This window comes from Pleurodeles waltl, chromosome 3_1 (assembly GCF_031143425.1).
Source record: "Pleurodeles waltl isolate 20211129_DDA chromosome 3_1, aPleWal1.hap1.20221129, whole genome shotgun sequence".
Lineage (NCBI taxonomy): Eukaryota > Metazoa > Chordata > Amphibia > Caudata > Salamandridae > Pleurodeles > Pleurodeles waltl.
In genome coordinates this window covers 1394287655-1394313015 of record NC_090440.1, presented here as the reverse complement: position 1 = coordinate 1394313015, position 25361 = coordinate 1394287655, and the positions used below count along the sequence as shown (strand labels likewise).

The following is a 25361-nucleotide window of genomic DNA, read 5'->3' as shown; positions in this document are numbered from 1 at the left end:
TATGTCACATTGGCCTACAACAATAGTACACATTGAAAAACTGTTGCGCACGATCATGTGAACAAAACAGTTATAAGCCATCCAGCTAGCTAGGGATTTGCCACCTGAGCTATACATTCATTCAAGTTCCAATGTCATATCTCTGTCTTTTCACCACCTTCCTATCAACCATCCTGTAGAAGCTAACTTAAACCTGCAACACCCAGAAACAAATTGAATACCAGCAAAGCAATCTAATTCATAATGCGCACAGAAGCCCGGCAACTGACAAGAATATATCCGGCAGAACGAAACACGCAGCAATCCCCTACAGCACATGGATTCAAGCACACAATGCTCCACACGGATGAATAACAGGATCTAACGGACTACTATTTCATAACATCGACCATATCTATCACTAATCAATACAATAGTCTTGTAGCCACTATTCAATAGCACTTGCCTCCAAATCAAACAAAACCTAACTAAACAATAACAGACCGACCATTCATTGTGACCATTCTCACCACAAAAGCAGAACCACTTTTACTGGATGACTCCACATTTATCTTAAAGTTAAACATTTGAAACAGATTTTAACACCTCTACTAATCAGCAAAGCAGCCGCTGGTGGTCTACAAACTTCAAGGAAGCTGAAAGTCCTCCTCAAATCTATGAAGTTCCGTAAAACTGGAACCCCACAGAATAAAGATCATTACATGATGGTCAAGCTTCCAGAATTTTGTATTCAGTCCACAGGAGGCAGGCTGGTCAGTGATAATCACAAGAGAAGCTATATTTCCCCCAAAAAGAGCTCACGCACAGGTGCATTAATGAGAGAGAGAATGAATTAACTAATTAATGGATAGAGGATGTGAAGGCTGTGATAAAAACAGTAGCGGTTGGTAAAATAACAGTGGGGAGGCGCTAAAATCTAACTAAACCAAAAGCAGAGAACCCCACCCACGCTTCTGCAGCATCGCGTTTATTTTCATTTTCTCACTTTACTTATCGTGCAACAGAAGCAGATTTGGAAGCAATTTTTGACATTTGCACAAAATGTGTTTAGTGCGCCGTGAGGCCATCTAAGGCATTAGCATAAGCATAAGCATAAGGCATTAGCTGCACATTTATTTGTGCGTTGATGGAAAAAGTAAATATAAGCAATACAAGAGTAACAAAACGAAAAGGCTGCTTAATGGCACCATTGGAATTATAGGGAAAATGTCAACTACCCTCCTCGTTTGTCTTTGCCAGTGCACACCACAGATGGTCCTCTTCCCTTACCATAGCAATCTCCCAAGTGGCTAACCTGGGTGACATGGTACAAGTAAACTAGCCATGCCCTCTTGCACGGTCAGCATTAGAAGAGCCTATGGGTCTTCCAATAGGCCGTGGATAGGGCATCTTCCCTTTCTCTAAGCGCCAATATGCCCAACCAGGGTCAATTGTACGCTCAACAAGTAAACATGACCCTACTAATATCAATGAGGTTGCAGTCGCTCAATGACACCCCTGCATCCTGAAGTCACTACAGCTGCTGCACTAACAATAGCTACACCCCTGCTTACAGGTATCTAAGATCCTCATTCCACGTTCCCTTCCATCTTGCCTCTCTTACTCCCTTTCTCATCTTCTTCATCACTTTGATGCTCTTCTTCTTATCCCCTCCCTTTGTATCTCTCCCATTTACATGTCTTTCTCCCATCTTCATCACCTTCCTCCCTTCCCTACCGGCATCCCTATTTCTGGATGCTTTCTTCTCTTATTCTCAATTTTCCTCATCCTTATCTTCTTTCTCACACATACTTATTTTATTTCCTTCTTTTATTGCGTCACTTATTACTCTTCTCTCTGTTCTTCAACCCTCTCCTTTTCTTTTATGTATTTTCTCTTTATTGTTAATTTCTCTCGTATCCTGTACTCCATCTGTACCTCTCTCCCTTCCAGTCTGTCTGAAGTGTAAACATGTAGTCAGGAACCAGGCGTGCTCGGTATTTATAAACATCTGGACAGCCTGGAGTGCCACTGCAACTGCTTCACGTGGTTACCAGGTGAGGAGCCAATTTCACAGGGCGGTAGGAAAAATGAACTGGAAACCGCTACAAAGAGTGGACTTCAGCTTGTTTTTGGAGACTATTAAAAGTCAACGACCATTAAGGGGAGTGAAATCACCCCAGGACACCGGCACAAGACTCAGCAAGCTTTTATTTAAGGGGTGGGAGGGGTTTGGTGAGGGAAGTGGGCATAAGTGCCTACTTGGCAGTTGTCAGCACTGAGGGCCACCCCGTTTTGTTTTAAGCTGGCTGGTCTATATGCTCCATCTCTTTCCTATCAGCCCAGTAGCATCACCAGTGAACGTACGGTGGCGTTGCATTTTAGGAGTACCAGCACTCAGACTGCAGTAGGAGAGCCGGGCAAGCATGACCAGGGCTAGCCCGCCCAGGCAGCAGGATCCTGCCTTGCAAGGGTCTATTCTGACTAAGTCCAGCACGCCGCCTATGCAGTGAAGCACCCAGGACAGCCTGCTCTTAGTGTCCCGACGCCACGCTGTTTGCAGTATAGGGGTCTTCAGAGGTAAGTGCTGAGGCCTGACTTCAATCCTAGAAAAAATGACGGATTTGTGCTGCACAAAGGTGTCTGCTTGTCTGGCTTCCCACAGCAAGAATCGGGCCAGGCTGTGGCTATGACGTGCTAGAAACTGCACAGTTCACCTCCTGAGATGGCACTGTGCTGGCTATCGGGGCGTTCTTACAGTGCAGAGAGGAGGTGAGAGCATCACCTTAAAAGGAGCTCAGACAGATATTCCCAGTGTCAGGTAACCAGAGCCTGGCTCCCTGGTCTACGGAGGGTGCACCTTGACGCTGCTGTGCCACCTGTACAGGAGTGTCAGGTCACACACAAGGGCTCCAGTTACCTGCCACCTGGAACACCTGCTCATCTGCCAGAGGCTGCTCAACCTCTGACCCCAAAGATGATTCAATGAAGGCACAGGTACAGGGGGCTCCCCCTTGCACTCCGAAAACAAACCCTCCTGAAGATGTGTTCATCAGTTGCTGGTGCACAGTGACACACTGACCTTGGAAACAGAGAAGGCTGCTGAGCTGACAGGAGTATCTCTGGTACAGGGGTCACAGTCAGTCACCCCATCTCAGTGTCACCAGACACTAACACATGGGAATAAAGAGAGGGAAAATGAGCAACTCTGTGTTTGGGTACAATGTTCACAACCAAACACAGACACCAGATTCTAACAGTGATTTGGGGAAGAACAACTTCTGATACTTTAGTTTTATGGGAAAGGTTTCTGTCTTTTGAAGCAAGCAGACGGCACCATACTACATACTTAAAGCCCTCAAGACGAACTAACAGGTGAATTATAACCCATATAACTGTCTACGCTACCTCCTCTTTGTTAATGACTAACACTTATAACTGGTATACTTACTAAGCTCTATTCCTCAAATGTCAGTCTCAATCAGCTTCCTTCCCTGTGTACCTGCAACAGGCCCAGTCTCCTCCTTGTTGATGTTCTTTCCCCACTTCTCAGGCCCTTAATCTTCTCTGCTCTCTCTTTATTTCATATTACCGGAAAAAAGAGGTGTCCTTTCTGTCCCCCTACCACGTAAGTCATCCGGTCCCCAACAATTTGTCACCATTTTAATTTGGTACATCCTGGTTTCTAGGAGGGACAAGTGCAGCCACATCCTACATAGACAACACTGGTCAATTGGTCATTTGCGTTCTATGTCCTCATGACAGACCAGTCCAATATTCCTGGCCCCAGGCCTTCCTGTAACGTTGGCATGCATTTGTTGTGGTGAGTACAGCAGCAACCACATCTAACACCGCAGAAAGTACCCCAGCAGCAACAACAGCAGTCACGATGCAGCAATCAAAGATGCTGCCTAAGCAGTGACTAAAGCAATGTCAGGGACAATAAAATTAACACCAACTACCAGCATCCAGAGGAATATGTCATTTTTTCTATCATCTGAAACAACCACTAGACTTTAAACGCTCATAAGAAACAACTTGCCACCTCCACTCATCTTAAGTTCTGGCCACACAGAAGCCTTGCCTGGTACGAAAGAAAGAAATGCATGATGTTTTGTCAGGACCTTTTGACGATTTCACCATCCATTTATATCTCAATGGGAATGGAACTGCAACTTTGAACGGCCTATGCACTAACCCCCCTCAGCTAGTTAACCTACAGCACCCTGCATTAAAACTTAATAAAGTCCTTTCTGATCAGGCATATGTACAACGTAAGAGTTATCTACAAAAGGAGCACTTGAGCTGAAGCCCACAAATCAATTGCATTTCAACACCTTAACACTACAGACCCTAAGAGAGCACTAAAATATCTTATCAATATTACCACCGCATAGGATTTGTTGGAATCTGTCGGACAAACAAAACACAAGAAGCATAATACAAAATTGTCTGTACTGCACAGGGACAGACCAATTGGGATAGCAATAACTCAGATCACAGACAGGTTGTGACAGACACCTAATGAGCAGAAAACGCATTCTTACTAATCATGTCAATGAGGCATCCCCTCCAAGAAAATGTTTATTATTTTAATCAACTAACAAACACATCCAATTCTAATTTTCTGAACAAAAATCAGAAGGAATCTGGGAACCCATCTTGATCTACCAGGGCATTTGTCACAACCAGCCCCACCTTGTTCCCGTCCATTGAATTAATCAGCTGACTTTATCCAAATCAGTGAAAGTGGAGCATGTTAATAGACTGGCCAGATCTGATGCTTTGGGTTTATTGAGACAAAGGCCCTCATTCTGACCTTGGCGGGCGGCGGAGGCCGCCCGCCAAAGTCCCGCCGTCAGGTTACCGTTCCGCGGTCGAAAGACCGCGGCGGTAATTCTGACTTTCCCGCTGGGCTGGCGGGCGGTCTCCTTCAGACCGCCAGCCAGCCCAGCGGGAAAGAGGCTTCCACGATGAAGCCGGCTCGGAATCGAGCCGGCGGAGTGGAAGCTGTGCGACGGGTGCAGTTGCACCCGTCGCGTATTTCACTGTCTGCGCAGCAGACAGTGAAATACATTTAGGGGCCCTCTTACGGGGGCCCCTGCAATGCCCATGCCAGTGGCATGGGCACTGCAGGGGCCCCCAGGGGCCCCGCGACCCCCCCTACCGCCATCCGGATCTCGGCGGTCCGACCGCCGGGATCTGGATGGCGGTAGGGGGGGTCAGAATCCCCGGGGCGGTGCAGCAAGCTGCGCCGCCGCGGAGGATTCAATGGGGCCGCGGTACACTGGCGGGACCCCGCCAGTGGTGCCGGTCCGACCGCGGCTTTACCGCCGCGGTCGGAATCCCCATTGAAGCACCGCCGGCTTGTCGGCGGTGCTCCCGCGGTCCTCCGCCCTGGCGGTCAAAGACCGCCAGGGTCAGAATGAGGGCCAAAGTCATCAGCATCCTTTCTGAAGCAACTTCTTCCTAAACGAGTGACTGATCATTCTCAAGAGGTACAGTACTGAGCACCCTAAAATCTGAAGACTTCGCTCCATTTTTGACTAAACTGACAGCATGCACTCCCCTCTTGTCAAACTACTGGCAAGTGCCAAATCTAACGCAACACTTGGGACAAAAGCAATTACAACACAATTGCAAGAACACCAAGAGCAAAAAATAATTCTAAAAGATCAGCAATCAGATCTCAGTCCAAAGAGGAGAACTGGCACCACCTTAGCTGACGCATAGGAAGACCTCCTTGCCTCCCTGGAAAGAAGGCAACCTAGCCACCTTCAAACGGGTTGATTCACTGGCATACGATACATGGACAACACTTCTGTACTCAGCGGAGAGCCTGACAGACTGCATCAAATGAGTCCACTCCGTTCAATGTAGCTAACAGGTGTGATCTGCTGCTATGCTCGGAAGTGGACATGCAGTGTGCCTCAGACTCTTTCTCACCAATGCTCAAAATCTGCATTCTGGCACAGACATTAAAGTCCATTTAAAAAAGTACACATCTGACATCAAAATTCTCATCAGCCTGCAGAATGAGTAGAAAGGCATGCTACACCATTGAATTAAAGGAAGCCTCCTCTGCTTGTTAGAGCTAGAACCATAATCGCTGCAGAACACGTTGCAGGGCATAAAACCCTGGGTGCAGGGGCCATGTGTCACACAGAGTTCTGCTTTGCCTCCTCTACCAATGAAGTGGCAAAAGTTGTCAATTTCCAGCTGTCCATGCAGTAGGAATAGCCTCAATCTCACTCAAGTCCAACACAGAACGCAGCTAACACGAGCTATAGAACACAGTGCCTTTACAGAAGCTTCTTCGTATACACTGGCGAACTAAGGGCCAGATGTATCAAATGGTTTTACCTATTCTGGGTCTATGGGAAAAAGGTTTAATACATATGGCCTCAAGAAACTTATCAGTGGGATGCAAAATCAGATTGGTCAGCTAAGTTTCAAGAAGCATTGAAGGCTCCACACTAGCTCCTGGTGAACTCAAGAATGCAATTCAAAATGTCTGGGCATCATTCATAAAGCCTAGTGGAGAAAAAACCATCGACCACAGTTCCCTCTAGGGGGCGTGCCTGTGCTTCTGCACAGCTTCAACTTTGAGGCCGAGGGCGCATATTCAAGAGCCACGAACTTGATTCTTTCCTTTTTCCGCGAGAGCTGGTAAAAGCTTTTGCAGCAGGTGGGTTACCACGACAGGAATGGTGACAACAAAAATCCTGGATCCAAACATAGGATTATTTTAGGACTTTTGCGTGACAAAAATAGCTTCACAAAAGTTTTTTTTTTTAATATAGAAGTCGGTTTTCCTGGCTGTACAGGAATAGTGTGGATTTTGAAAAGAAAATAATTTTTCATGTCCTCGCTCATTATAACGTGCTTAGTTGGTGTTTTGTGTATTGCTAGTCTGCTCTGCAAAGAAGCCTCCTCCACTGATTATTCACTTTCTCTGTTTTATGCAGTTTCAAAAAATACAGTGAAATGATAGAGGGGTGGCTATGGGAAAAGAAAAGCAAGGGCGGACTGACAACTCAATCTACTATTGATTGCAGAGCAACATTCAAGGTTTTGAGACTCCATCCTAGGCTGCTTCAGTGAAGCTTCAATACAGACGATTACATTCCTTCTTAATGAAATAAAGTAAGAAAGTGGAGTTTAGAGGCACACCTTCTGTGTTGCAGGAAATTACTCAGTCACTTAGTAAACAAACTCTAGCCACTCATGTGCGTCCAACATAGGTCACTAGTGCAACGTGGGGACTTCTGCCTGGAAAAATCCAGCCATTCCAGTGCGGAAGTGTGCACCGCAGATCTCCTGAGAAGCAAGATGGCGGCGCTCTGGGGTACTTGAGACTGCAAACTCTGCACTGGCAGCATTCACATCAGAGATTCTATTCTATCACGTTCGCCACCAGACTAAGAGCGGTACTTCAAAAAGGTATCTGTTTCAATCAGTTGAACCTTTAGGTTTCTAAAACGTAATACATTAAGCAAAAAAATATAAAGATGGTGATTAAGAATGCTGAAGCAGATGTCTCAATTAGAAAATTGAGTGTTTATGTATTTTTGAATAATGACTTATGTATAAAATAAATAACGTAGAGAAAATAATGTACACATTTGAAATTGTGTCCTCGAAGAATGGCCATCAGTGTTCACGAATTTCACTAATTAATGATTAACACTTATGAAATATTGAAAATGTATTAGATTAATGTAGTAATACGTCATATTTAGGGTTGTGCAGTATACTCTAGTTTATTAATTGTAGGCTTTAACTTAGCAAGAGTCTTGGCCTAGTTTTGCCAGGCCTCATGCAGAAGCTGTATTTCTTAGCGCTGAATAAAAATGCTGACAGAGTGAACTAACTGTGAAATGCTCATTGTCTTGTTAAGATGCTTAGCAGAAGCTTTCCATGAGAACCAACTAACAGCAGACAGTTTCCTTAAAATGTATCGAGCTGTGTGTAATATGTGCAAGAGGTTCTTTTCCAGGACATGAACAATGAAGACATTGACTGGTGAAGATGCAACAAATTCGATACCTGACGAGCTGGATGATGAGAACATCGTAAAACAGACCAATCAATGTTGTGAGAAGGAAGAAATATTAGAATTCATAGATTTGGTATAGAATTTTACTGGGTAGAGTAATAATGTACAATTAACTGACCAATTGAGAATTAGGGGATAGTTTGGGTGACTTTGACAACGTGACAGAGCGAAAAGACAGGGAGACCTGATTCAGATTCGACTTATGCAGATTTTGAGAGAAGAAGAGAGTTTACAAAAGATTCGAGATTCTGTCATTGGGCTCATACTCTGACTGAGAGCCTGATGTTTTGCTTATCGATTGATGACCTGAGGACGAAGATTGATTCTGTTTGCTGACCCATACCGTGGAAAGGTAGATATGACAATATGACTGAATTGTATTTTTATGCCTTTTCTTTCTAGGTACCAATTGCGCTATCTTAATAGTTTTCCTTAGCTAGATGTTTTTCCTAAATTTGTGTTCTAAATTGTTTTGCATGAAGCCCCACATGCTGATGCTAATCTGGGTTAGTTGAGGCTATTCACATGACAACTGACAAACTACAGGGACAAATGTTTGACAAGCTATCTTGCTGAATTCGATGTATGCGATTACTTCATCGCAACTGACTTTGCTATTGATCTGTACCTTTGCTTTAGAATGTATGGAGATTCAACCCTTGATTTGATTGCGTTTCTTTTGTCCATTGGTCAACCAGTATTGTTTTTATATGTGTTTCATTTGATTTTGAGATTAATCTACATGACTTTAGCATTGTTAATATAAGGGAAATAAACTTACTAAACTTTTACCAAAGGTGTGGTTTTTCATGGCCGAAAACTCATGGTGTGTGATAATTACTGACTCCAATTGTGTATTGATTATGGTTTCTGTTCTGGAACTATGGTAAGAACATCTTGAATGAGTAAAAGGTTCATCGACCTATACGCGTCCTCTTGTAAGTTTACGTATTAAGGACTGACGCACTAACAAGAACATCTCTTAAATGCACTCTTCTCTCTGAAATAACTCAAATTTAACATCAAATGAGGGTTAATTTTGAACTGCCGCTCTATCCGACTGAAGTCTGCCTCTGTCTCACACTGAATTCTAAATGGTATTTAAGTGAAGTATCTAGGGGTCGGATTCACAAAGCTTTTTAAGACTCAAAGTGACAACGGGCAAAGTTAGCAGCATCGACGAGTGAAAATGTAACTTTCTTATACACAAGACGTGGCTGTGCTCGTCGACACAAGTAAAACTGCATGATTAGGTGTAATTTTCACTGCAATTACATTTATTCGTAGGGGTAGGTTGTAGGTATTCCAACGGTGAACACCTGTAATGTGGGTGGACAGACACACACTTGAAAGTTGGTTGGAATTCACAAAACATTTGCAGGTAGTTTAACGCTGAAAGCGGTTGGAGATTTATTCCTCTTAACAGCAGGAGTAAACCCCTTTGTTTTCATGGATGGAATGGTCCAAAAAGTTGTGGCAGGCGTAGGAAACTGGTTCTCACCTAGAAACATTTTCTCCATTTAGAGAGGTAGAAACAAGAAAAAAAAAGTTTGCAAGAGTGACCACACTCACACATTATATTAAGAACTGTAGCTTTCAAGAGACACGCCAAGATTTGTTGCCTAATTTTAAGAAAGTCAGATATTTGTTCCAAACACAGCAACGATGCCACAGGGGCGAATTTCTGGACATCAGATTGTACACAGAATTGTGGGTAAGCAGGTCTTTTGTTCAGACCAGGCTTCCCTTGGTCCGCCACCCAAAAAGGTGCCTGTTTTGCTGCTCTCATCGTTATACTTATGCAGACCCCTCACGCCGCATTTCAATACTCATGCTCTAATTTGTAATGAAACAGCAGCGAATGTAATATTCGGGAATGTGAACAGCTTCCTTGGGTTGGCGTCACAGCCCCAGCCTAGCAGTCGGAGGGGATTGGGGCTCAGTTCGGAATATGTTTTCCCCACACGAGGCCAGTGTGGGTCGAGGGCGCAGCACAGATCCTGCTGTTTCGGTAATCTATGAGCAGCTGCTCTCCATTACGCCCCTATATTGCTCTACAGGGAATACAACCTCGGCCTACTTCCGCCTTCTCCTGCTCAGCCCTCCCCGCTTCCCGCCTTCGCCCGTCCAGTAGAAACGAAGCGGCCTCTTCTTATTTCACAGTTCTCAGCCCCACTCGAACAAATGTGTGAAAAAACACGTCTGAAACGTCTAGTCCACTCTAGATAGTTTCTCGGTAGTGAATACCTTGCATGCTGTCAATGATTGAAAATGAACTCCGGTCACATAACAGCGCCGCAGCCCCCATGAACAGTGTCGCCACATTCTTGCAACATAGCAACATCCTTATTAACCATTTTTAGGAAGTGGGCAGAATGTATTTTTAGGTCTCCCGTCACACAAAAAATTTGATTTTACTAAAATCAAATATAAAAAATCCTTGCCTACAGGGGCTTTTAGCCAGATTTCTTCACCCATTGGTCCGCCTTATGTCATTCAAATATTTTTTATGCCCACTACAGTGTCCACGGAATGAGGCAGTGGGGTCAGTCCACTTCAGCCACTGGCTAACTTCAGTGTGAGAGACAGCATTCTGTTCTTTTACGAGGAGTACACCGGCCCTCAAAAAATTGTGCTGTGCAAGCAAAAAATATTTTTACTTTTAGCCACTTTTTTCCCATACTGGCCAGTGCCTGACAGCTCCCCCTAAGACGACGTTACTCAAAGTACGGCCCGCGGGCCGCCAGCGGCCCCACGGACCTATCTTGGCGGCCCGCGAGTGAGTGGCATCCTTACATATTTGTAAGCCCCATAGAAAGTAATAAATCCACCCGGAAGCATCACATTTTTCAATTACCCGCTCCAGTGGTCTTTTCTTGTAATGATTTTTGAGTAGTTAAGTAGAGTGTGAAACACTCTCAACTTTCGCTAACTCGCTGCAGGAAAGTTTTGTATACCTGTTAAGAATGTACTCAACACCAGCTTCACCAGTGCTCATGCAGTACACGGGCATTTTCGGCTCTAGTTCAGCTCTAATAGCCGGATTCCCCGGGTCGTTCCCCATTTTGTCAAATAACGTTTATCAAACATCTACAGATTTTGTGAACAAATACTAAATACTTAGAATCTAATAATTCGGATCCTACTGTTCTCAAACATTAAAGACCCTATATCATTTTGTTCTTTTTTTTCATTTCCTCGTTACAGAAAAATATGTATCTGTAATAATAGTGAACTGTCAACCAGAGTCAGCCCTTACCAACCCTTCCATGAATTCTGTGGTGTTTATGGTTCCTTGTTAATGCCAATTACATGGTCAACTGTGCTGTGAGGCTCACGCTTTCTCACAATCCACCCAGAGCAAGCGTGACAGAATTTCCCTTATGAATCATATTCACTTTTCTACCACTAGCATCCAAAATAGTTAAAAGTGCTCTATTTTGATGCAAAGAGGCAGTGGCTGTCCGCAGCTCATGCACAGTGGGAGTTTTCTCGAGTTAATGCACGCGCTGGACAAACACGAACAGCAGACCCAGCGAAAACAGGATCGTAAAATGGCCCCGGGAGCACGTGATATTTGTGTTTCCGAGCTGTGCCATCTGTGTCCATCAGGGTGACAGGAGCAAGCAGTCTATCCGTGCCAAATCTAGCCCCTCTAAGCCCCGCCCCCTCTAAGCCCCGCCCCCCCCCGCTGTCACTTCAGTGCGGCCCTCGGCCACAAACCATGCTGCAATTTTGGCCCCCGAGAAAAAGTTTGTGAGTACCCATGCCCTAAGATAAAGTCTTACAAATATCAACAACGTCAAAAGGCTGACAGCCACACTAGACCTACTGGCTTTGCCAATGCTTGTTTACTACTGAAAATGAGGCAGAATTGTCCATTTCCTTGTTTGCATTAGGGCCCATGGTTCCCTTGCTTCACCAATATCCCTTGCTGTGCCACTGGATTGTAATGCTGTTGTGCAATAATATGACTGAACAACGCTCTCTCGTAAGATCTAAACCCTTTTCAGGAGACTTATGTGCCCACCCCGCCGAGAGAGAGGGTCGCTTGAGGTAACCATGGCGACAACAATGCCGCAGCAAAAACCCAGGGCGCAGCTCGCCTGGCTAGCAAATGCAACACAAATGCTGAATCTGGCTTTCAAAGACAAGCGGTCTCAATGGCATTATAAAGTGCTTCTGGATACAATTATTGGAAAGATCTCTAGTGTTACACACAAAATATTTTAAAACACTGTTTTTGCGGTTAATTGCTCTACCCGACCGTACTCTTACACAAACAAAATCTTCCTTTTGGACGTTTCCACTAGTGAGGGTAAAACTAGGCCTAATGGCTTTATTTAAGCCTCGGTTACACAGGACAAGCAAAAAGTCATTGATCTTTATTTTGAGGGAAGCTCAACCTTGCACGAACATAGCCGTCCTTGGATAGTGCTTCCGTCACTGGTATGTGGTGGTTTGCACTTCCTAATTTTCACATTTGACTGAATGCACTTTTAGTTTCCAAGTTCTAAATTCACATTTTGCAAATTTTACTCAAAGCCGCCCTTAGAATATTATGGGCCTAATTTAGAGTTTGGCAGAAAGGTTACTCTGTCACAAACGTGATGGATATCCCATCAGCTGTATTTCGATGTCCATAGGATATAATGGAATCAGAACACACTGGATGGGATATCTGCAGTGGGGTAACAATACTCGAGGGGCCACCCTGCAAAGTACCTTGTGCCCCCCCCCCCCACCGGATGCACTCAGGAGCCCTCACGCCAGGGTACTGTGCTGAGGGTCCCCCTGGTGCTTAGGGTGCCCCCTGCACTGCAGAGGCTGTGGTGGGGGGGGGTCTTTGATAAGTCACTGGATATCCGTCACATTTGTGAGGGAGTAACCCCATCCGTAGAACTCTAAATCAGGCCCTATCTGTTTTCTAAGTATATTTATGTCAGTTTTCTTTGTCAAGCTTTGCCACCTGGAAACAACACCTGGTGAGGGAATTAAAACACAGGGCACCTTTCCCTAATGCTAAAAAATAAGATATGTCTGCATCCAATGTGGATGAAAGGAGCGATCTGCAGCTGTCTCATGTGAGGTGCGGGTACATTCCATGCATCAGAGGGAATGTGCTGGAAGGTGATCACCTGTCCAAGGTGGACTCCGAATGCCCTTGTGCTACACAAATGCGTATAGTCAACAGGCAGTCCAGTCCCAAGGGACTTAAACATTCTCAGATAAGCATTAGCTTCAACCAGTAGGCCAAGATGGTGGGTTTTGTCCAGTGAAGGCCATGACCACCAGAAGTGGTACACAAAGACCCTTCCACTGCAGGATCTGTAGGTGTCCGACTAAATCTTAGGATGCCTCTCCTCCTTGCCCTGCATGTCTGCACAGCAAGCGGATGGTGGCGAGGGAGTAGTCATATTCTCCAACTTCCTCCCTTAGAGTGAGTTGGGCTTGTCACAGGTGAATTGACTGGCAGGTCAAGATATAGATTCTGAGTGTGCCTGTTGGGGCAACTGTGTGGGGAGGCCGTGGTCACGGGTGGCAGCAGTTACGATCTCTGAGCTGACGCAGTCAGTCGTGCCAGTCTGGGTCATTGCCCAAATCACAGGGTTGCACCAAAGTTGTTGTAAATCAGATGATGCCCATTATTTGGTCAGGACGGCAGGTAGGGGATTGCCTGCATGGGTTAGGTGGTGCATTCAATGCAGATCGAAAGCTTTATGGTTTGTGCTGGGCACCTCACTGGGTGTAGCCAAAGTTACTGGGGGTTAGCAGAGAGAAGCAATTTATGAACCAGGCTGAAGGATACAGCCCTGTGAGCAAGCAACAACCCCCTATGGCTTTAACTACCCCTTGGTCGGTAAATATAGTCAAGCGAACCCCATTGTATAGCCTTTCAAGCTAATGCAGATATCTGTATATTCATATTCAAAGCAGGTACTGTCTATTGAGAGTGAAAGAGACAGAGATACAGTGAGAAAAGACAGAAAGATAGTAAGATGAGGGGGCGGACGGGTAGACTGGTCCTAAAAAGTAAACAATCATTGCCAAAGCCAACAGTTCTGGTTTTGGCTGACGCTCTCTTTTGACTCTGTCAGTGCAGTTTTGTTTTGTCAGGGTTTTTGCAGGAAGTTATGGTTGGAAAAGCTGCTGGACCCTCATCCTTCTAAAATAGGACAAATGGCTAAAATAAAAAAATAGTTTTAGTCTAAAAAAAAAGCACACATTGCCATATTTACCTCTGGCATTGAAGGGAACAACTTTTGTGTGCAGATGAGGTCGTTGTGAAAGGGCAGAATGACACCACACAGTGGGATGTTGACTAGTGGCTGAAGTTGGTTGACCTACCGCTCTATGGTGTATGCTGGAGTACGCAGAAGTACAATGTGAAGGACACAATAAGAGACCACGGGATGAAGAGGGCTGGCTGAGGCCCCTATCAGTAAGTATATTATACATACAATTTTAGTAAAATCAAAAGGTCTCATCAAGAGCCAGACCATATGAAACACTAGACCCGACGAGCTAATTATCCACTACATGGTGCAACGCAAGACCTCACAGACGCCTATTCACAGGAAGGGCACAGGTTGTGGAAGTAACGTTACACACCCTTCCACACACAATCACATTATGTTTGACCTTTTGAGGCAGTCCATGCTCAGAAAAAGCTTCATATTTGCTGAAAGTAGAGAAGTGATAGAGGAAGTGCAGTAGTGGAAAGTACAACATGAACAGAGCCAGGTTCACTTGGAGTTCCTGCCCTGCCTTGCTTACTGCTGAGACTAGGGGCCAGCAAGCACTGTGACAAAAGTACCAAAGGGAAACAAATGGATTTGCAACTGTTAACCCTGGCTAACCCCAGGGACGTGCTGGCAAGATCCCTCAATCTAGGATGCCAAGGGCCAGAATACAGAGAGAAGGCAGTTTCTCTTAAAACAGGTGCGCCAGGCGCAAACAGAGAAAATGCACCTTATTACCTTGAATGTGCTGCCCCTAGGGTAGCCGGCAACTCAAGCTGCCCGGGGGGGCAGCGCATTCAAGTAAAAAACGCAACAGCTGCTTTAAAGCCGCTACGCATTTCACTGTGCAGGAAGTAACCTGCCTGCAGTTTTAAGTGGGGGTTAGAGAGCCCCTCGCAGGCGGGTGCATTGGGTGACTACACCCGCCTGTAAGTCGAAGTCCGGGTGTTCTATAGGACCCCTTTCTCCCACCAGAGGGCTGCCATCAGGAGCCCACTGACAGTGCGCCACCTTTTATGAGGCACAATGACAGTGCACCTCCTGACGGCTACTTTGCCTCTGCGCCCGCACTTTTAACATGAGAGGGGGCAGAGGCAAAGGGATTCCCTCATTTTTAGAAGGCCACAACCCCATGCTAAGGAGGGAATACCCTCTGGTGATAGCACTGGTGCACATATAGTGTCAGCGCTTTCTGTATCACAGAAAGGGCTACGCAAGCATTTGCGGCCCTTTCTCTAATGCCAAAGTGCCCCAGCGGCATGCAAAGCGGGCGAACATGCCGTTGAGCCCCCGGGGCACTTTCCGTAATGCAGCTCCCGGGGTGCTAATGCAGAGAGCTAGGACAGTAGGCTTGCATAGCCACATCTCAAGGCTCTGTCAGAAGACCCAAAACTGCTGTGTGTGGTGCGGTAAGACGGAAGTATGGTCATGGTAAGGTATGGTAAGAAGCCATCAACTGCTTAGCCTCACAGTTGTGACTGCCAAGGAAAATGTAAAGATTGTCCGCTGTGAGTAGCTCACACAGCCGTGCTTATAAAACATATTTCCATTCCCCAAATGTAGCTCTTTTCATTAATATCAAGACCAACAGCTAAGATACTCCAAAGTACGGACATGTGCCCTCAAGCCATTACCAGCATCACATTACTTAATAAGAGACTACACATGGCCTCTCAAGTAAAATCCATGACAAAACAGTCTACTATCATCTGAAACGTCAAATAACCATCAAATATTTCCTCTGGAAATGAGCTACCTGCCCAGGTCATCTCCCAAATGGACTACAGAACCTACCTTAGTAAAAAAGGCTCGAGTGCAGCCAACTTGCATCCCACGCCCCCTCTCCGTTTAATTTTGTCATCCCATTCCAAAAAATGCATTAGCAAAGCCAATAAGTCTGCGCTTGGAAAGTTGGTGTGATTGTGTTTTTTATTGCAAACCCATGCCCAAATAAAGAGAAAAGGAGAAAATGAAAACATGATGCCACCTAAATGTGGCCACCTTATGCTCGCATACAAATTCAAAATATAATACCCATTCATTGAAGACGCTGCGTAATGAGTGATGTTTTTAAACAAGCTTTCAAATGCGTCATGCATTAAAATATTATTACTTGTGAAGGAGACAAGAATAAATTACCACAGAACCAAGCACTCAAATTGCAGGCAGCTGCAATGTTCCAATGTCAATTAAACACATTAGATTTAGAAGATACATTTTAAAAGAAAAACAGGCAAAATAAATAGCCTTTATTTAAGGTTAATATGAACCAATTAAAAACACATTTTGAAACGGCTTTTCAACTGAAGAGAAATATGCTATTTTAAAGTTGATAGGAACAACATGCATAGGCTTTGTGCAGTCAATCAAATTGAAGGGAGAACTGGGTAAACTGGACTAACCCATTGCCCCAGGCATGCGCTGTGGCGGGTGTAAGCAAAGTGTGAAAAACAATTTAACAACCCAATGAACGAAGCCCGCTAACCAATCATGTATGAGGTTTTGGGAAAAAACTATATTCTTGCATGGCGGCTAATCTGTCTCAAAAGTCACACCTAAAAATGACCTAATAACAACTGACCTAAAGACCTTGAAATGGCTACTTCTTGAATCGTGCCACATTCTCAAAAGGGCATATATCACTGAATGAACCCTTCAAACTGATTAACAATAAGGCCACATCATGCGGACATACAGATTTTCGAAGCAAAACAAGACCATTGTTTAAAACCTCACATTTTAAATAAAGATCCACTCTGACCACACACTGAAGATTTGGCAAGACATCCCACAAGAAGATTAGACTGCTAATAAAATTATAATTCCTCAAAATGGACTACAACTCACCTACTTTGCATCAGTCTTCACAATGGACTGGGCTGGACGAAAGAATTAAAACAAAACAGTAGAAAAACTTGCAACCTATCTTCCACGTTCTGTCCTACTTACCATTAAATGTGGTTACATACCTGAAATTGTAACCAAATACAAGCACACAGGTCCCTACTATGGACTCCCCTTCCTGGGACCAATTCCAATAGTTGCATTGCTTTCCCCGCGGTGTTAGTGTCAGCTACTCTGTGCAGACTGAAACAGCTCTAACAATGGAGGATGGCGGGTGGCCCACCATCTTGACACCGGTTTAATCCTCAGATAGAGCACCGGTGTTGGAGTTCTTCCAATGTGCCTGGATCCTCGTCCTACTCTGTGACCCACCCCATCGCCAACCTTAAGCTTGTGTAAGATTCAGTAGGCGTGTTGCCCTGATGAGGGGCCACCCAGTCCGAAAAGCACTGAGGACACACCATGATCTACTGGATGGCCATCATGCTTTTGAATGACATCATAACGTTATAACACTGAAGATTTAAACTGAGATGATGAAGAATAAGCACATTATTATATTGTATATAGCACAGTAAATAAAAGCATAAGCAGTCCAGGCGACTATTCTGAGCGCTTGTGTGCTAGTACCAGGTAGTGCACTAAGGACCTATTCCCCTCACCTGGAACAGCAGCTCTTCTTATACATCTGAAATCACACATCTTAAGAGTTTTGTATAAAAAATTCTAGCACCTTTTGGCACAACCATCGATACATATAAAACACTACAAAGATATTTACCTCAATCTCACTTGTTTTACAATCCCACAAACCTACACAACCACTTTTAAGCTAAACTCCGAACGAACTTCCTACTAACCTGAAATAACCAAACACCAACAAACAGACTAATTCTAACAATGACATTCCCAGGTCAGTTCGAAAGAGCTCAAAACAAGGTTGAGTAGCAATGGCGCAACAACGATAGAAAGTGGTATGTACTGGCCAGAAACATAATGTGTGATGGATGTACTGTAGCACTGTCCACTTTCCCTATATTCATATCCTTTAGCAGACAATCAAACATTACAAAGGGGTGTAAACATGTAAGCTTTACCTCATGTCTTTCTGGTTGGCTAGGATATGCACGTAAGCCAGGCAGAACCCACCACTCTAGTCAGCGCAAGAAAGTTACATACCAAAGATAACCTATGCTCACCCCCGGGTAGCTTGGCACAGAGCAGTCAGGCTCATCTTCAGAGGTTGTGTGTAAAGCGTTTCTGCAACACACTCACACCAGTGACACAATAAATACACAACAAAGGAGACTCCACTCAGGGTTATGTATAAAAATATGCTCCTTATATTGTAAACATATCTATATGTACATCTTAGACCAAACATTACATAAATCATGAGCATTGGGCACCTGATGTAGTACCCATTATCCTGGCATGCAGGTATTCAGAACAACATAGATCAAATCATCCTGGTAGATAATGCAGATGTTAAATTAGAAAACACTCATCAATGACTGGTCACAATCACAGGTCCATAAATCACTCGGTATCCTCACTAGTGTACCAAGAATAACGAGCCCACATAGAACCAGGGACCCCTGCCCTCCTACTAGTGGGGTTACAGTACTTCTGAGAGAAAGCCTGGTGGGGGTAGGGCACCCGCGTTTCGAGTCACCTACTACCTATAATACGGTAGTGTGGTTTCCAAATACACGAAGGGCTTTCCTAAAAGCGATTCCACACTTCCCTTGGGGTCCCCACCCGAGGTTTTTCTCTTATAATGGAGGAGCTGACTAGTGGCATCTCCTGGAAGCAGGCCCTCCGGCATAGGGAAAGCGCCCACATGCAGATGCGTGGGCAGACCTTGCCCCCAACGTCTAAACTCTGCTGCGTGCTGTCATGCTGTGCAGCTGCAGGGCTTTAGTATTTTCCTTCGGGCGAGGCCGCCCCTTCTGACTGCAAGCCGGGGGAGACAGTCCCTGGGATCGGGAGAGGTGCTCCTATGTTGTGACTCCCGGGATTTCAGAGCCAACTCCCCGCAATACTCACCTACACGCGGCACAACCTCTTCTCTCCTTCTGAGTGCCGGCCCGCAACACTAAAGCGCCTGTCTCGCAATGTGGAGGCAGCGGCTGATGTATCACACGAGGTCTGACCCACATGAACACGCCGCCCTGAGAGCTGCACAAGTGCTGGTGCTAACAATGAGCAGAGCTTCATATGCTCTGGATTTGAAGCAGGCAGAAACCCAGAGCCGGCAATTACAGTCCTCCCTCAAAACACACTGCTGCACCGGATGAACTCTTCTATGACCTTGTGAACAGGGGAGCCAACAAGCTCTTTTTGAGACCACTGGGGTCAGGGCAGCATCAGACAGGCAGGTGGCAGGCCAGCACATAGGACAAGATGCAAGGTGGCAGTTCCTCCTGCAATCCAGCAGGTCAACACAAAAAAGCAGATAGTCCAAATGACGGTTCCTCTGGGCATTCCAGCAGTGCCAGTGAATTCTAAGTCAGGGAGCCACTGGCAGAAGGGAAACAAGCAGAAAAGCAATCTAGTGAGTCCTTTATGCCACCCAGCAAATAGTAGGTAGCAGGGCAACAATGGGAGAGAAGTCCGGATGAGTCCTTTGGGGCAGTGCAGCAGTCCTTGTGACAGAGGTTCAGTCCCAGTTCCAAAAGTGCTCTAAAAATCGTGGGGTCAGAGCCCCTGTACTTATACTCCAAAATGTCTTTGAAGAAAGTGGTGACTTCAAAGGAAGCTTTTTCAAATGAAACATAACCCCCTTTCGAACCACCCATGTCTCCAAATATCAGTAGGGGGTAATCAGCCTATTGTGTGAGGGCAGGACACAGCCTATTGATATGGAAGATGTAAATGACCTTCCCTCTCCCCAGCCCAGGGTGACTATCAGTATGCAGATGGATGTAAATGCCTTTTCTGTCACAACCAGCCCCTGCTGTGTTATGGTGTCTGGAAAGTATGCACTAAGTGTAGCTGTCACTCTGCTGCCCTAGACGTGGATTGGAGTCAGGTTGTAAAACACTAAAGTTACAAGCACAGAGAAATTCCCACTTTCTAAAAGTTGCATATCTAAAACAGTAAGGTAACATGCAACTACACCAGTAGGTAGGATTTCTCACTACCATTCCACACATGCCGACGCTACTTCTCTCAGATCAGAAATTACCACTTAAACATATATACGGGAATTCCCAATGCTACCCTATGGGAGGAACAGCCCTCACAGTAGTGAAAAATTTAATAGGCAAATTGTCACTACTAGGACATTTAACACGTAAGAGTATATGTCCTGCCTTTTACATATCCAACATCCTGTCCATAAGGCTACCTAGGGCTGACCTTAGGTATACTAAAAGGGGAGTTTAGGACTTGTCAATTACTTTGAATTGCCAAGTCAATGCATCAGTAAACTACGCACACAGGCCCTATAGTGGCAGACCTAAGACAAGTTTGAAAGGCTACTTCGGTAGGGGGGCGCAGTCATTGCCGCAGGCCCACTAGTAGCATTTAATTTATAGGCCCTGTGTATATGGTATATCATTTTACACAGGTAAATTAAATATGCCAAACAGGTGCAAGACAATTATACCAAGTTTTAGGGGAGAGAGCACATGCACTACAGCACTGATTATTAGTGGGTAAAGTGCCCAGAGTCCTAAAGCCAGCAAAAAGAGGGTCAGAAGAATAGGAGGTGAAAGGCAAAAGGTTTGGGGATAACCCTGCAGAAAGGGCAATTTCCAACAATAAGTAAACGTAAAACAGTTCACACTTTGTTCAACAGGTGTTTTCTTTAATGTGAACAGATTTCATTTTATCACAAAGTAAGTAAATATAAATAACTGTTTAATCAAATGTTTGTGTAAGTGTTTTATAAGGCTAAAAACGACGGTTCTGTGATTTCAAGGTGCTCTTGCACATGGTAGGCATGCAAAACGTCAAACCAAGGCGTATCTTGTCACTACAGTGCGTAGATGAACAGGCTCTGTCCGGTATCGAGAACCTGCACCTCTTTATTTTGCAAGGTAAAGTACCGGCACTTCGCAGCATTGTTGTAATACATTTAATGGGTGAGTACCTGCACTTCTCAGCACTGCTGTATTATATTTAATAGGAGAGTGCAAACACGTCTCATGAGCAAACATGTACTCTAAAGATATTTCCATTTAAAGCAATGAGTTACTACATATGATTTCTCTTTCCGATCTGAAATGTGTTTAGCTTAGTTGGCATATGCGACGTGTGGTTTTCACGTGACACTGAATGCGTTATCTGCGCGCTTCTAATTTGAGATGTGTGATCTGTGCGATGTGCACATACTGCTGGGTACGTGGTCCGAACTGTTTGAACGTGATATGTGCCATCTGTGTGGTTTGCACAAGAAATGTGTGTTCATTGTCATTCCAATATGAGATGAGGGATCTTTAGGGTTCTAATTTCAAATGTGACACCTGTGTGGTTTGCACGTGATCTATGTGCTTCGAACACGAGATGTGTGATCTGTGTGGTTTGCACGCTAGAGGCATCATGATCTGTTGGTTTGCACATACATGTGAAATGTGACTCCCAGCGAGTTCCTCCCTTGCTGATCTGCTCCAAGAAAGGAACATTTCTGACCGACACTCTTAGGGCTCTCATGCTGAAAGGACAAGTACCCGTGTGCAGTGAGGAGGCTGATACACATATATATTCCTACAGCCTGCCACTCCTGAAAATATTACATGAATAGATCTGGATCAGAAATAACTGGCAGCTCCCGTAGGAACAAAGTGGATGGAGAGCAGTGGCAGTCACTGGCCTTTATTTAAACCCACACTCTATAATCGGGGATATGCGCAAGGCACAGATGCCATAATCCAATAAAATGCATATTCTAATGTTTCCTTGGTGGCCACACTGAGCACAACCTCATCTAAAAACAAATCGAGGGGCTCTAGAGTTCCCTTAAATAATCGTGGTACGAGCATGGGAAAAAACGCACAGACTCCTGGGAACCACATGTGATCCACGACGACACACCTTAGAAGATCCACAGAAATACAATTTAGAAAGGATCCACTGAAGAATAAACTGGATCAGATCCACCAAAATACACGCTGGACAAAATAAAACAGACACTGGATCCAAGAAAACGTGTGCTAGAGGCATAGAAACAGACACCAGATCCATGGAGGCAAGCACCATAAACCATCCACTGAAACACACACAGTTAAAGATGCTTGGAAACACGTTCCAAAAAAACTCTACAGACATACATAGCAGAAACAATCAGCAGAAACACACACCAGAGAGGGTCCATGCAACACAATATACTTCACAGAACCACACACTGGATACACAGAAGCACACACCAGAGGCACGGAAGCACACATCACATGCACGGAAAACACCCATCAGATGTACGGAAACACAACCAGGTTAATGGGAACACCTCAGGTATATGGAAACGCACATCAGGTGCATGGAAGCACACCAGTTGAATGGAAGCACACCAGTTGTATGGAAACACATATCAGGTGCATAGACACAGACATCATGTGCTGGCATGGAAACACACATATATATCAGAAACAATCAGCAGAAACACACAACAGAGGTCCATGCAACACACACTGGATACACAAAAGCATACACCAGAGTTGAGGAGCCCACAAATAAATAAGGCACAGAAACACACTTCAGAAGCACGGAAAACACCCATCAAGTGTATGGAAACACACATCAGGTGAACGGAAACACACAGAAAATTATCCACCAAAACACACAAGAAAAACACACCCACTGCCTCGTGAAAACATCAATACACTGAGGATCACCACTACACAACTCCACAGTTGGACCCCTGCACCCGAGAGAGGTGTTGTCGGGCATCAACAATCCAGGGGTCCCATGATCCTTCTCCCACCCGAGGAAAGCTGCATGGGGCGCACACCTACAGGTTAACAGTAGACATTATTTTTTACTGCATATATGAATAAAACATTTTTACTCAACTTTTAGAACCAGGAAGAAGATTACAGGCAATTCAAGCCTTGGCTGGGGCACCCGATCAGAGTGCCGGGGGGTGGAAGGGGCAGTGTAGAGTGGGTCTGTGAGGGTGACAGATTGAGAAAGGTCCAATGACGCTAGGAGGAGTGAGGGAGACGTGGAAGATAGAGGTGAGCAGGAAATGCAGCTATAAGGGCTCCTGAAGGCTGGAGTTAAGAAGGGTATGAGGGTTGCATGTTTGAGGGTGTAAGGGTGCAGCAAGTCTGAAAGGGACACAGGGACTAGAGGTGTGTGGGATATATGGAGATGAAGGGATGGAAGCCTCGGGCTGTAATCAAAGGATGGTGGCGTGAGGGTCAAGGGCGTCCGATGGACCACATGCACCATGAAGGAAGGGGGTGCGCCGTGCGGATATGATGGTTTATAGTTGAGAAGGAGTTCAGCGGGCGGGAGATGTGCGGAATAATATGCCAGAGAACTGAGTGAGATCAAGGAAATGTGGGGTCATGGGATGGTGATGAAAAGGGCTGGAGGTCTGAGTGGGTAGTTTGATTGGAGGTTTGAGTGTGCCATGGAGTGAAAAAGAAGTAGGAGACAAAATGAACGGCCAGAGGGGAGTTAAGAGTCTCAGGAGCTGGTGAAGTGTGTGAGGTACTGCGTGATGGGATCTGTGGGTGCGGGGGTGAGGAGAGGTGTGTGGGGCAGCGGACCATAAGTGAAGGTGTTCCTTAGGATCAATGACTGGTATGATTAAGGATGCAGATGCCCCCAAGAGCTTCAGGCAGGTATGTCTTTGAATTCAGGTGCGTGCGTGCGTGCGCGCGGTGGGAAGGAAGCTGTAGACAAACCAGGAAGGCAGTGGTGGAACCTTCATGCATGTGTTGCATGCGGAGAGGAGTGAGTGATGGAATCTAGGATGGGAGTCACCCTCAGGATGGATATGAGATTCGAGGAAATCAATAGAGGGTTTTATCTGAATCAGGTGTGCCCTCCAGTTTACGCCACCTAACCACCAGCACCCATGCTCCTAAATGATAACACAGCTTCAATAACAATATATAAATGCATATAAAGAACGCAACTCACCAGCGAGGCGCTGCTGACGACCAGCAACAGCGCAAGGGACCCTGGCAGCAGCACCATGCTGGCGTGAGGTGGGATGGGGCAGTGAGGCCCTCTGCACAAGAAACACAAGATGGTCCCACGCAGGAAATCCCACCAGTAACAGTCAATTAGGATCTGCAGCGGCAGCACCAGCAGTGGCACAAATAACAGCCACCAGCAGTAGCACCACCACCAGCAGCGGCAACAACCGGACCGCGAATTCCGCAATTCAACCCTTTGTCTCCCAGAGGAATCCAATCCCCCAGAGGCGCCTCCGATTGTGGAGATGAGGATTTTCTCGGAGCTCGCTTTTGAAGGAAAGTCGGAAAATTATCAGCGATGGGGACACGTAAATTCCACCCACGAGAAAAATAAATAAACAAGGAAAATACAGTAGGCCTTGCGCTGATTCCGATGTGTCCAAGCCCCCCAGTCCACGACTCTTCTTCCCTCGACTGGACGGCCGATGAAGGAGCAGCTCGGTCGGTGCCTGGAAGCAGGCTGCTGCCTTCCCTCTCACTCCTGTCCTGGGGACTGGGAGCCCTCCTCCTGCAGGAAGCTGCTCCCGCCCCGCCTCCTGCAACCAGAGAGCAAGGATGCCTGGTTCTGAGAAATGAAGGATGCCGAAGGACGCTGCCCCCTGCCGCACGGCCTTAGGCAAAGCAAAGATGCTGGCCTGGGGACAGAAGGATGCAGGAGAATGCTGCCCCCTGCTGCCTGTCCCGAAGCAACGTGATGCCTCTCCGGAGATAAGTGCCTCAAAGCCAATAGGCTGGCGCCTTTGTCTCATATCAAATTAACGGAAGATTAAGCGAGGCAAGGGAGGAGATTCATGCCTTCTAACAAAGACTGCCCGATCGCGGTGTGTGGGAAAAGTACACGTGTTCTGTGTGCTCCCTGCGAGCAATATCTGTGTGTGAGCGAAGCTTTAACGCCGGCGCCCGTTCGGTATCTGTGTCGCTGCCGCATGTTCCAGACTTGTACTATGAATAAGTGAAGCTTGCATTGCAATTATATGTGCTGCAGTGAGTGTTTACACCATGTAAAGTTGCCACTTTGGTCAGTAAAAGTACCATTTACGGTTTGCTATACTGGACGGATTAAGCGTTGCAAGGTAGAACAGA

At 45.6% G+C, this 25361-nt stretch overlaps 1 protein-coding gene across 1 annotated transcript in view; it reads right to left on the bottom strand.

The window, feature by feature from the left end:
* SDC3 (syndecan 3) overlaps positions 1 to 24852 on the bottom strand; it is a 480876-nt gene extending 456024 nt beyond the window's left edge. Inside the window, exon 1 of the mRNA XM_069224924.1 lies at positions 24220 to 24852. Within this exon, the coding sequence (XP_069081025.1) occupies positions 24220 to 24276 (57 nt within the window). The 5' untranslated portion in view covers positions 24277 to 24852. The remainder of the gene's footprint in view (positions 1 to 24219) is intronic.
* Positions 24853 to 25361: the final 509 nt, after the last annotated feature.